Raw genomic sequence first — 13482 nt, 5'->3', positions numbered from 1 at the left:
ACTGTGAGTCCATTTTTGGGTAGGGATTGTCACTATCTTTGGCCAAATTGTACCGTCCAAGCGCTTAGTCCAGTGCTCTGCACACAGTAAGCGCTCCATAAATGTGATTGAAGAATGAATGAATGAATGAATGTTTCACAGGCAGAGGGACCTGCTCTGGAATATGAACTTTACAGCACCCTTTAGCAGAGCATGCCCCCGCCACCCCCGCCTCCGAGCATACTTTTAAGGCTTTATTTACCTGGCAGGTTGGAGTAAAGGATAAGTTTCTGACTTTCAAATTAAGCACTCCTGAATTGGAGCTCCATGTTGTATGCACTAGAAATTATTCCCTACTGATGAGTAAACTTCCAGTCTGGCCCTAGTGGATGGAAGGTTAAGGAAGGATGAGTAGGACACTGGAAAAGAGGAAGGAATAAGAGTTAACATTAGATCAAAACTTTCTCTGTGGGAAGGGTAGCAGGACAGGAGCTCAAGCGGTCCGGATTTTGGCCAACTGGGATTTGAAAATACTATGCCATCTCCAACCTTTCCTCCTCGGGGCTAGTGACTTGCTGGGACTGGCCTAAATAACTCTGGACTTTGCCCAAGAAGCAAAGTCATCTTGACATTTGGCAATATTGATGTGAACTCTGCTCTGCCACCCGCGCCCCCCCTCCGTGCCAAATAATCCATTCCTGCTCTATAAAGAGGCTTACGCACAAAAAAGACAGAGCATTAGTACTTACATTTATTTCCGTTATGCAGTGTACACGCATATTGCTGAGCCAAATTGGATCGCAACAAATATACAAATACCATAACAAGCATCAAAGAACATAACTGGCACTAGTGTTATAAGCATATTAATGGAACCAAGGAGGAGGCGGCATCATGAAAGAGGACTGCAGCTCGTGATATTTTTCTTTTTTATCAAATCGAAACTCTCAGTAGCACCATAATGGCAATACTTACAAGAAACACAGGAGACCGAACTCTTTTTTTTTTTCCACTTATCTGGATAGTCACTTGCTTTGCATTTTAGTGAATTACATAGGTAGGTTAATGCAGGCAGTTTGGCCAACTCTAGTTGGTGTTAGCTGACATCCGTCATAAGCGAGCGCGTAAGAGAAGAAGCCAGCCGTATTTTGAACCTTCCTTCCTTTTAAAGTTGTGCGACCTCTGCCCTGTGCTTTGATTCCGTGATTGGAGATGTCTGGGTTTTGCAAACCGATGGGGATGTAAAGTGTTATCCACTAAAGCCTGAGTGAGTCTTTGGTAGGCTAATACATTTTCATTATTATTAATAACAACACGTAGTTAACTATCTACCACAGTCATTTTTATTTTCCTCTAGTTTTCTTCAGAATCCAAGGTGGCCAGAGAGGATTTTTACAGCCAAATCCTCAAACGACCAGGCACTTTCAACCCAGTCTGTTCCAAAGGCACCGAGAATCAATGGGTCATGGTCTCCCCGCCTTGAATGAAAAGTGGCTTTCTTGAAAATGCTGCTAGACCAACGGAGGCTTGGTTTACAATTTTCATACATTTAGCATTGCTTGTCTTCATTACCATTACAACGCTCTTATAAGGTGTCATCGAGGGTCTGCAAGGTCTATCAAGTACCGTGTCTCGTTATTTCAAAGTTGTGCAAAGACGGCCGTGACCTCGCTCAAAACATACAAGTGTCCAACCGGTAGTCAGAGGGTCAGCTTTTTAGATCCATGTTGCATATGGTTTCTACGGGAAGAAAAACATCCCAGGTTTCCACCCAGTTATGAGTGGGATAACCCTAACCGTAGAGAAGCAGTGTAGCTCAGCGGAAAGGGCTCGGGCTTGGGAGTCAGAGGTCATGGGTTCTAATGCTGACTCTGCCACTCGTCAGCTGTGTGACTCTGGGAAAGTCACCTAACTTCTCTGTGCCTCAGTTACCTCATCTGTAAAACGGGGATTAAGACTGTGAGCCCCATGTGGGACAACCTGATTACCTCGTATTCCCCCCAGCGCTTAGAACAGTGCTTGGCACATAGTAAGCGCTTAACAAATGCCATCATTATTATCGTAATTAGTGCAGAACAGCCTGTGAGATTCCTGGGGGGGTTGGGGGTGGGAGAGGTGATTCATTTTGCTGAATCAGTGATCCTTAGTGGTTTCGATAAATTGCCACCACCCACTTAACCCTAGGCCTCAAGTCTGTCTCGAGAAGACGGGAGGACTTCATTGGTATTTTATATATGTCTCTCTATATCTACCTACTAGATAGATATACAGAGAGATATCCGTTATAAATTAAACCAAATTTCCATCTGAATACACAAATAAGTACTTCCAAGCAAAGTTTTGTGGCTAGCACATACACACAGACACCCACACGCCCACCCACACACGCGCGTGCGCACAAAAAAAACCCCGTTAGTTTTGACTTTACAGTTTATTGTCCGTTGTAATGCACTTTTAAAGCCTTCATTTCACTTCAAGAAGTCTGGCGGCCAAGAGCCACCCGTTGCGATGTCCTGCCTTTCTGCCGTAGAAAATGGAATTGCCCCGTCCTCCGAAGAAGTCGCTTCTCCCGGCCTCTGGAAGCTTACCGTAGCCACGGGCCGTTCGACTGGACTCCAGACGGGTGGGGTGTGTGTGCCGTTTTGAGCGGTCCACATCTCGCGGCCTAGATCTCCGTGTGGATGGCAGCGTTCAGTTCCCTATCCGGCTGGGGGTGGTGGTTGTTGTTGGCTTCCTTCAGGACGTCCCCGAAGCAGGAGCGGACGGCGCCAGTGCCCCCGGGGTCGGAGTGTTCCTCGGCCCCGTGGCTCAGCGCCGGCCCGTCCCCGCCACTCGGCTGCGGGGAGTTTTCCAGCCGGTCGTTTTCCACCTCGGGGAGGACGCTGACCGTGGCGAAACGGGCGTGGTAGTCGCTGGACCCGTGACTGCAGGAAGTCTTCATGCTCTCCAGGTCCGAGCAGCTGAACTCGGAAAAATGGCTCGAGTGCGACTCCGCCACCGACGGCAGGCTGTCGCTCAGCGAGGGGGAGTCGAATTCGCTGGAGTTGGTGCTTTGCTGTTCTAGCAACTGGGCGTCCATGTCTTCCCGGGTCTCGTTGATCTTCATGCTGCTCTTTTTCCTCAGTTTCCCTTTGGATTTCTTCCCGGCGGCTGCTTCTTTGGACCACTTGGGCCCGCTGGATTTGCTGTCCGGCAGGCCGCTGCCGGGCCCGGCCGCCGCGTTTCCCCGAGGCGGCGCGCTGCCGTCGTCCACGCTGCTGCTCCCGCTGTGGTGGCGGAACTTGGCTGGCTTCGACTCGATGTCGACTTGGACCTCCATGCTGTTGCCTTCCCTGGAAGCGGAAACACGGACAAGTAGAGCCCTCCTTTCCTCTTCTCTCAACTTCCTTCTGCGTCCCTCTGACTTGCTCTCTTTATTCATCCCCCCGCTCCCAGACCCACAGCTTACCGGTAATTTATTTATTTACATTAATGTCTGTCCCCCACGCCTCCCCCCCCAGACTGTAAGCTCCTTGTGGGCAGGGAATAATAATAATAATGATGGCATTTGTTAAGTGCTTACCATGTGCAAAGCACTGTTCTAAGCGCTGAGGGGACACAAGGTGATCAGGTTGTCTCACGTGGGACTCACAGTTTTAATCCCCATTTTACAGATCATCATCATCAATCGTATTTATTGAGCGCTTACTATGTGCAGAGCACTGTACTAAGCGCTTGGGAAGTACAAATTGGCAACACATAGACACGGTCCCTACCCAACAGTGGGCTCACAGTCTAAAATGGGGAGAGGGAACAGATGAGGGAACTGAGGCCCAGAGAAGTGACGTGACTTGCCCAAAGTCACACAGCTGACAAGAAAACACTGTTCTAAGCACTGGGGAGGTTACAAGGTGATCAGGTTGTCCCACGGGAGGCTTACAGTCTTAATCCCCATTTTCCAGATGGGGTAATTGAGGCACAGAGAAGTTAAGGGAATGTGTCTGAATATTGCACTCTCTCCAGCGCTTATGCTCTGCACACAGTAAGCGCCCAATAAATATGACTGCCATTCAGCTTGGCCGGTGAGCATTTGTTTGCGAGCTGCTCGAGAGAGTGAAAAGGCCTGGTTTCTGAGCATCAGTGACTATTTCAATCAATCAATCAATCAATCGTATTTATTGAGCGCTTACTATGTGCAGAGCACTGTACTAAGCGCTTGGGAAGTACAAATTGGCAACACTATTTACACTTTACACTATTTTTTCTTCACACTATTTCTAGGCTCAGGGACCGCCCCAAACAATGAGGAACGAAGCGAGCAGCAGAGGGGTAGCATTGGCACAAGTGCCAGGGCAGCTGGAGAAAGATGGCCTAACTCTGGCTTCCCCTCTAAACTGTAAACTCGTTGTGGGCAGGGAATGTGCCTGTCAAGTGCTCAATAAATAACACAGATGATGATTTTTTCAGCAGAGGCAGCTATTGCTCCTTAGGGGTTGGGCGGGGAAGTGGCACGGCCTAGTAGATAGAACACAGGCCTGGGGAGTCGGAAGGTCATGGGTTCTAATCCAAGCTCTGCCACTTGTCTGCTGTGGCAAGTCGCTTAACTTCTCTGGGCCTCAGTTCCCTCACCTGTAAAGTGGGGATTAAGAGTGTGAGCTCTATGTGGGACAGGGACTGTGTCCAACCAGACAATCTTGTATCTACCAACAGTGCCTAGCACTTAAGTGCTTAGCAAATATCATTATTATTAGTTCCCACAGCAAGCACTCAAATATCATTGATTCACTGATTTTTTTGTGGGGGAAAGTGGGAGAAATACTAGGATGGATGCTGATGGGAAGAAACTTTCTGGTAACAAATACCATTGAAAATGTTATTTGGTTAAGCACTTACTGTGTGCCAGACACTGTATTTCTTTAGTGAGTCCACTGTTGGGTAGGGACTGTCTCTATATGTTGCCAACTTGTACTTCCCAAGCGCTTAGTACAGTGCTCTGCACACAGTAAGCGCTCAATAAATACGATTGATTGATTTACTGTACCCTACCAGGATAGCCTATATTAACACAGCCAAGAAGCAGAGTTGCCACTGGCTGGCTTGGACAGGTCACTTAACCACTCCATGTGCCTCAGTTTCCTCCTTTGTAAAACTGGGATGAGATAAATATTTTCCCAATCTTCTAGGTTGTGGGCCCCATGCGGTACAGACTGTCTGATGACCATGCAACTACCCTAACACTTAAATACGCAATACCATAATTACTGAATACCAGTAATTATGATGACGCACTTAAATACGCAATACCATAATTACTGAATACCAGTGAATGCTACATTACCATGTATTTAATTCAGCTGACAACTTTTTTCATATGTAAACTGAAAAGGATTCTATAAAAAGTTAACAAGTCAAGCACATCTCCAGAGAGGCTTTAAGCCCCTTCCCTTTTCCCTGGACAATTCCTGCCTCTAGTCTATAATCACTGTTAACTTTAAGTCCAGTGCTTAGAACAGTGCTTGGCAACATAGTAGGCGCTTAACAAATACCATCATTATTATTATTGTGAAACTTTGAATTCCCCTAACTCGGTTCCTCTCCAAATAAAAGGCCTGAGAGTATCGTGTTATTCTATAATCTCACTGTTAGCTTAAGTACCAAAATTCCAATTCTCCTAACTCATTTCCTTTCCAAGTAGAGTACTGAGAGTGTTGTTTGGTTAAGTTTCAAATTCTAGGTGAAATGACTTCAGTGATCAAATTACCAAACGGAATATTCAGCCTAAGAACTGGGAGAGGCAGAAGTAGTTCTCAATTTTAAATAATTTTGTTCTTACTTATCCAGTGGGATGTAGGAATTTAGAATGGATCCTGCCATTGCTTTGGTGCTGGCATTATCACTGACTGTTCCCAAACTGACAGTGCCAGATTCACCGCTCAGGCTGTAGCGTTCTTTCTGTACATCTGCTTGTACTTCCAACCTTGGGACAAGGAGAAGAAAGAAAATCCGATAAGAAACACCACCCACCGCACAAAACTGGCGCTATTATAGTCTGAAAATTTGTGCTGGTTTGATAGTCACTTCAGAAAATTAAAACATTTTCAAGAACACTTCTCTTGCTTAATAGCAGTGTTCTTTTAGACTACACCATTTCATCAGTTCAGAACAGGAAAATCCTAGAATGTGAAATAGGGCTTTTTGGAACTTGCACTTAAGAAAATAAACAGTTTTTGAATCTCATTCCTAGCTCCTGGCACTTTGCCTTCAAGTGGCCAACTTGGAAGTACCTGACAGGACCTGACCCACTGGAAGAAATCATCATCATCATCATCATCAGTCGTATTTATTGCTTACTGTGTGCAGAGCACTGTACTAAGCACTTGGGAAGTACAAATTGGCAACATATACAGTCCCTTCCCAACAGTGGGCTCACAGTCTAAAAGGGGGAGACAAAACCAAACATACTAACAAAATAAAATAGACTAACAAAATAAAATAAATAGAATAAATAAATAAATAGAATAAATAAATGAATAGAAATAGAATAATGCTCTGTTGTAGGTGGGATCTTTGTTAGAGGACATTCCATGACTGGTTTTACAAGTAAGCAAAATGAGCAGCAGACTTAACAGGTCATGGGCTCAGTGACTTTCGATAGTCACTTTGCAGTTTCTCAAACTGACAATTTTTGGCCTTGGTTGTTTTAAGCGTGGTATTAATTTGGCTAAAGCAGTGGTGTGACCCAGAGAGAAACTCTCAAAACAGATAATTTTACTTCTGAATGCCCATTAGCCAGGAGATAAGTCAGTCTCTACTTCATTTCCATTTAAAAGTTTAAACTACAAATTTCACTGCCCTAAAGATCGGAAACCTAAGGTGAAAATTCACAAAAATATCTTACGGAATGAATCATTTCTGTGAGACATGGTTCTGGATCGGGCCTCATATTTAGGTCTTCCAATTCAAACCAGACCGCCATCCGTGTCATCTCAATTTCTTCATCTACGGGAAAATCTTTTAATTCCCACCATATCCCAGTAAGAAAGCTTTTCAGGGAGCCACTTTTCCGAGCAGGGAGGCCAGAAGAGGATAGTCAGCTTATTCACTGGTTTCTCCCCACCCAGCCCATACACTGCTCTGCTGCCTGAAACATTTTTCTTCAATGTAGTTTGGCACCTGTCTCTGCATACCATAAACACCTCCAGTACTTACCTCTCTGCACCAAGCTGAAACTCCTGTCTTTCAGGGCACTCCATCAAATCTCTTCATTTTGTTTATCTCCTCTCGGCTCTCATCCTTCCCCTCAAGCTAACTCTGCCTTGTTCTCAGTGTCGTCTCCCCTTGCTCAAGTCCTTTCTGCCTGTAACCCCCTCCCTCTCCAGAGCCTTTCCCCAATGTATCTGTCTTCTTGCCCCCGTCATGCCCTCTCAACTACCTCCACCCCAGAAGGCATTTCTGTCCACAATGACATACATCCTTCGCTATTTAAATATTTATCCCTCCGGCACATTTACCTTATCCTTTTCTTGAACTTCATATCTGAAAACTGTCTCCCTAGTTAGGCCATTAGCTCCTTGAGAGCAGAGATCATGCCTCTCAAGTGCTCAGGACAATACTCTGCCCGCAGCAGAAGCTCAATAAATGTTATTGTCTGATTGATTAATCACAATCGTATAGCTTGATAAGAGGAGAAGAAAAGGACCAGGAACATTGGGAAGCAGCATATCTTAGCAGATAGAGTATGGGCCTGTGAGCCTATTTATTCAACCTTGGAGATATCTGACTTGAGACTGGCCGTTAAGCAGAGGTGTAGGTTCCCTTTTGACATTAACTCCAATCGTAGAGCTGACCCTCAGTTATCAGAACATTCCTTTAGAATAAAGGATTTAGAATAAGATCCAAACCAATAAGGACCAGGTTTACTCTGGGCAACTAAGGATTTTAACCAAATTGAAAATGTTGATAAACAGTACTAACATAAAATTTCTTCAGGATCATCTCTATATGATAATAATAATAATAATAATAATAATAATAGCAGCATTTATTAAGTGCTTACTATGTGCAAAGCACTGTTCTAAGTGCTGGGGAGGTTACAAGGCGACCAGGTTGTCCCACAGGTGGCTCACAGTCTTAATCCCCATTTTACAGATGAGGTCACTGGGGCCCAGAGAAGTGAAGTGACTTTCCCAAAGTCACACAGCTGACAATTGGTGGAGCAGGGATTTGAACCCATGACCTCTGACTCCAAAGCCCATACTCTTTCCACTGAGCCACACTGCTTCATATGTTGCCAACTTGTACTTCCCAAGCACTTAGTACAGTGCTCTGCACACAGTAAGCGCTCAACAAATACGACTGAATGAATGAATGAATGAGTCAGACGAACCTGGGTTCTAGTCCCGGCTCCATTTGCCTGCTGTGTGATCTTGGGCAAATCCCTTAAGTTTTCTCAATTGCAAAATGGGGATTCAAAACCAGTTCTCCCTCCTACTCTGATTGTGAGCTCCGTGCAGGAGAAAGACTGTATCTGACCTGATTTATCTTGTACCTACCCCAGCACTTAAGACCGTGCTTGACATATACAGAAGCAGCGTGGCTCAGTGGAAAGAGCACGGGCTTTGGAGTCAGAAGTCATGGGTTCAAATCCCAGTTCTGCTAATTGTCAGCTGTGTGACTTTGGGCAAGTCACAACTTCTCTGTGCCTCAGTTATGGGGATTAAGACTGTGAGCCCCCCGTCGGACAACCTGATCACCTTGTAACCTTCCCAGTGCTTAGAACAGTGCTTTGCACATAGTAAGTGCTTAATAAATGCCATCATTATTACGTAGTAAGTGCTTAACAAAATGCCACAAAAAAATTCAGTAGCCAAAGTAGAATCTGTTTCCTTTGACTTACAGAATTTGAAATGATGTTGATGAAAATAGAAAAAACGTTTCTATTCATCACCTGGCCTAGGGCCAACTTTTCATTTTAAATGTGGAGTTGAACAGGAGGCAAGAATTTTTAGAGAGGATGAAGACTTTGACGGAACAGGCTTCAAAATCTCACAGGAAAAGTCACCGCTGTGGGTGTTTTCAGACCCAGGAAGAGCAAACAGAGTCCACTCCAAAGATCTGTGGGGGCAAACACCACTGACCTTTTTTTAATAGCATTTGTTAAGTGCTTACTATGTGCGAGGCATTGTACTAAGAGCTGGGATAAATATAAGCTAATCAGGTTGGACACGTCCCACATGGGGCTTAAAGTTTTATTTCATAAATGAGGTGACTGAGGCATAGAAGTTAAGTAACTTGTCCAAAGGCACACAGCAGACAAGTGGTGAAGCCGGGATTAAAACCTAGGTTTGTGATCTATCTACTAGGCTTCACTGCTTGATTAAGAATACCTATGGTTACTGTTAGAACAGGCATAATTTAAGTCTTTTCAATGGTGGTCAGTGGTGTTTTTGGAGTGCCTGATTGCCTGGGAGACTACAACAGAAGCAAGACCTGCATTCCCCTGCCTCAATCTAGTGGGGGAGACAGACAAAATGTCAGGGTGACATAGCTGAATAAACTGAATATGCCGATAAATATCCCCAAGTGCTAAAGAGAGGAATTAAAGTCCTAAGTACTAAGGAAAGCTGCTCTAGTAACTGAGGTACACACACCAGTGATTCTGAGCTAACCCGGCTAAACACTGTTGATGACATTTCCTTGACCCTTGTTGAACAGTGAGATATCACGCCTTGCCGATCAATTTGTATCCCGTTAGAGTGAAGTAAAAATCATTTCTCACCTGTTAAAACAGTTGACCATTGCACTTCCCGACAAGCTTCCTGTTATACTAGCCCCGGCCAGGGCCATGGTGCTGGCGGTTTCGCTGAGATTGTCACGAATGGCTCCTATCCGATCCATGTGGCTACCACTTGCACTCAAACTGCCGGTCAACCCACCGACGCTTCCCTCCCCAATGCTAGGGTTGTGCCGGGCTTCTGCTACTGAAGTCGTATCTGAATAGAAGATTTCAAAAATCGGAAATGTCGATTAATCTGGCCATGGGGAATTTCGAGAGAACACCACAAAATACGAGGAGCCTTCGCTTGTCGAGTCTTTTGCACACAAACCCTCCCCCAACTCTCTCCCGGAGAGAAAACACCACGAGAAGGAGATGTACAAGGCCAGTAAAGCCAAGATGACAGAGAGATAAGGCCAGGAGAGACTGCTCCCCCACTCCCAAACATACTGCAATCTTCTCTGTTCGGCTGCTTCTCCCCTTATGGACTGTCGCTTGGGCCTTCCCACTTCCAGAGCTCCCCAAAAAGCCCACCTCCTACCAGACGTTGCCGGTTTGATCCCCAACCTTCTAGTCAAGCCTCCTACCAGCCTCCTTTTAGCCCCCCCTTGACGCTTTTTTTTTTTTAACTGCCTACGTTTCATTATCTTCTCTTCTTTCTTATTGGATATTTGCAATCTGTTTCTGCTTCCCTCCCTCCATCAGACTGACAGCATCCTGAAGGAAGAGTACAGACCTTGCACTTTCATTGACTATTCCCATACCCAATATGTTTTCATTCATTCACTAGTATTTACTGAGTGCTTACTGAGTGCAGAGGACTGTACTAAGCACTTGGGAGACTGTGATAGAGTGCCCTGCCCACCATCGGTCCTCAGAAAAGGCTACTGCTATTGAACCCGTTTTTGCTTCCAGGTTGTTTATTGTTAACGTAAAAGTTTTCGGTGCACCTTTCTGAGTAGGACTCAGTTCTTGAACCTTCTTGGAAACATAATCTGATGAGATGGATGCTAATATCAATATGAAAAGCACACGCTATTACTGACATGAAAATAGTACAAACGGAAAATACTACTTGCTGTGATTGGAGCAAGCTTCTCTGAAGGGGATACCTACTTTCGGAATTAACAGTTATAGTATTCCTTTAGACTTTTCTCTGTTTCTGATAAGTTTTTGAGAAGCAGCATGGCCTAGTGGCAAGACTAGAGGCGTGGGAGTCAGAGGATGTGGGTTCTAACCCCAGCTCTGCCTCTTACCTACTGTGTGACCTTGGGCAAGTAACTTAAGTTTTTTGTGCCTCAGTTACCTCATCTGTAAGACGGGGATTAAGACTGTGAGCCCCGCGTGGGACAACCTGATTACCTTGTATCTACCCCGGCACTCAGAACAGTGCTTAGCACACAGTAAGCGCTTAACAAATACCATAATTATTATTACAAGTGCCAGTTAATATACATGAGGGGGCATATAGGACCAGATGTTTCGGAACAGAGGCTTGAAGAGAATTACACCATCTGAAAGCAGCAATGGGTCCTGGAGACAAACATGATGGTATAATGATGGACAATTCTGGTGTGTGTGTGGTACGTTTGCCAACTGTTGGCCCCCACAGAGCCCCAGAGGTAAACGTCACCATCAGTGACTTCGCCCCAGCTACAACCGTCCTAGGGGCTGTGTGGGAAATGTGCCCTCCACCTATGTTTTAGAATCTCCTACAGCGTTCGGGTCCAGAGGAAGACCCGATGCCAAAGATCATCATCATCATCAATCGTATTTATTGAGCGCTTACTATGTGCACAGCACTGTACTAAGCGCTTGGGAAGTACAAATTGGCAACATATAGAGACAGTCCCTACCCAACAGTGGATTGGGCCCCTGTCTCTCCATCACTTGGATAATGGTAGCAGAGGCCTCGCTCTGCACACATCCTTCCCACTTCCTGGCACGACCCGGGCTATTTTTTAGACCGGGCCGGCAACTCGGTGTGGGTGAGACTGTGAGGAGGGACAGGTATGCCGGACTATCTTGGGGGGGGTGTCCCTTGGGAGCAGTAGCGTGTGTGAAAACTCATGCCAGCAGTGGCATCTCTAGACTGTAAGCGTGATGTGGCCAGGGAATGTATCTGTTTGTTATACTGTATACTCTCCCAAGCGCTTAATAAATACGACAATGAATAAACGCACAGTTCTCCACGAACTGGGTTGGCTCTGGGTGGGAAGGATCTGTAACTTTCACCATGGAAAGCGTTTAGGGCTGATCAGGATTTGGTTAAAAGGTGAATTTTCACCACACCCTTCCGATCGATCACAGTATTTGAATGCTTATTGGGTACAGAGCTCTGTATTAAGCTTCCTGTATGCCAAGCGCCTTCACCAGATTCTCCTCTTTGCTCAGTGATGAAAACCTGCAGCCTATAATGTGAAGTTGTTCTACTGCTTCACTCTGGACTCTCCCTGCCATTTTTTGGACCAGTAGGATAAAAACAGATTTTCAAAAATGCAAAACAGCCCTTGCTTTTAACACTTAAACACAATTTTAAGAGTTAAAAATGAGGCCGTCTAGAACATTCCAGATAAAAACATTTGTTTGCTTCAGTCGCAAGCCTTCCTCACCTACTGCCGTATTGGTTCCGCCAACATTTATATCATTTTCATCATCAAACTCGATCCTGACTCCCTTTCCATTGCCAGCTGACACTCCACAGCCTCCGCTTCGGCAGAGAGAGATGGGAACAACTCCGTATACGTAAGCCAACATGATGGGAACACCAATTCCTGTAATAAAATACAAGAATTAGACTTAAAAGAGCACCAATAAGATATGATTACAAAATATTTCAAAACCACTGTAGAAATCACTATAACAAATGAACTATACCACTAAAATTCACCCATCTGACGTCAGCTCCCTCCCCAGATCCACAGAGTTTTGCAGTACTCAACCATGCTCAACAAAGGGGAAGTCTTATTAACTTTACTTTTTTTAATACATGGGCATTCTAGAATTTGGAGCACTGAAAGTTTGTCATTATTTCCTTACCGACAGTTACTGCAGCTACAACCGGAGATACTATTACGGACAAAGTTACGCCACCTGCTATAGCTAGGTTCCGCTTATGTTTTGAAATATCCTTGCCTTCATATCTGTTGTGAATCTTGAGAATACAAAGAAAAGAAGGGGATAAGGGGAAGAAGATGTCAGTATCTAAAATGCACATATACAGGTTTACACAGGCTCACATTATATTCCATATTAGAATGTGTGTTGGTCTGTCCTCTTCTGCATTTCAGTCCTTAAGGGAGCCAGTGCAATGGACCAGACATGTCTGACCCATGACCAGAATCACCAATTTCCATATATGCGCTTTAGGCGACACCTTAAAAATAATGGAATTTCCCAAAGTGATGCTAGGCAAAGCAGCTGGGAGCATTCTACATAAATGAAATTGACTTTAATTTCGTTCAGAATTCATGGCCTAGCAAATTCAAAGGCTGCTTATCCAGCATGATTTCTAGCATTACACACAACTGCATCTTGGGTTCCCTACAAAGCTACGTAACAAAGGCAGTAACTTATTTTGGCCCCTTAGAATCGCATTAAATTTTTCACATCAGTCTTTCTAACTGTTCACTGTTGAAAAGTGATCTGGCCAGGTGTAATCTGTTGGAATAATAAAATGGAAAATGCAGCAGACAAATTCATTTTTAATATGGTTAATTATTGGATACTGGAAGAAGATCCGAGGCTCA

At 44.8% G+C, this 13482-nt stretch overlaps 1 protein-coding gene across 1 annotated transcript in view; it reads right to left on the bottom strand.

Moving 5' to 3' along the window:
- Positions 1-1971: 1971 nt before the first annotated feature.
- Positions 1972-13482, bottom strand: part of RNF19A (ring finger protein 19A, RBR E3 ubiquitin protein ligase) — a 54826-nt gene continuing 43315 nt past the window's right edge. The window contains exons 5-9 of the mRNA XM_038745379.1: positions 12773-12887; positions 12346-12507; positions 9737-9950; positions 5792-5935; positions 1972-3311 (exon numbers count right to left, since the gene is read on the bottom strand). Coding sequence (XP_038601307.1) covers positions 2645-3311; positions 5792-5935; positions 9737-9950; positions 12346-12507; positions 12773-12887 — 1302 coding nt within the window. The 3' untranslated portion in view covers positions 1972-2644. The remainder of the gene's footprint in view (positions 3312-5791; positions 5936-9736; positions 9951-12345; positions 12508-12772; positions 12888-13482) is intronic.

The sequence above is a fragment of the Tachyglossus aculeatus genome, chromosome 4 (genome assembly GCF_015852505.1).
Source record: "Tachyglossus aculeatus isolate mTacAcu1 chromosome 4, mTacAcu1.pri, whole genome shotgun sequence".
Taxonomy (NCBI): domain Eukaryota; kingdom Metazoa; phylum Chordata; class Mammalia; order Monotremata; family Tachyglossidae; genus Tachyglossus; species Tachyglossus aculeatus.
This window is presented reverse-complemented; position numbering and strand designations above follow the sequence as displayed.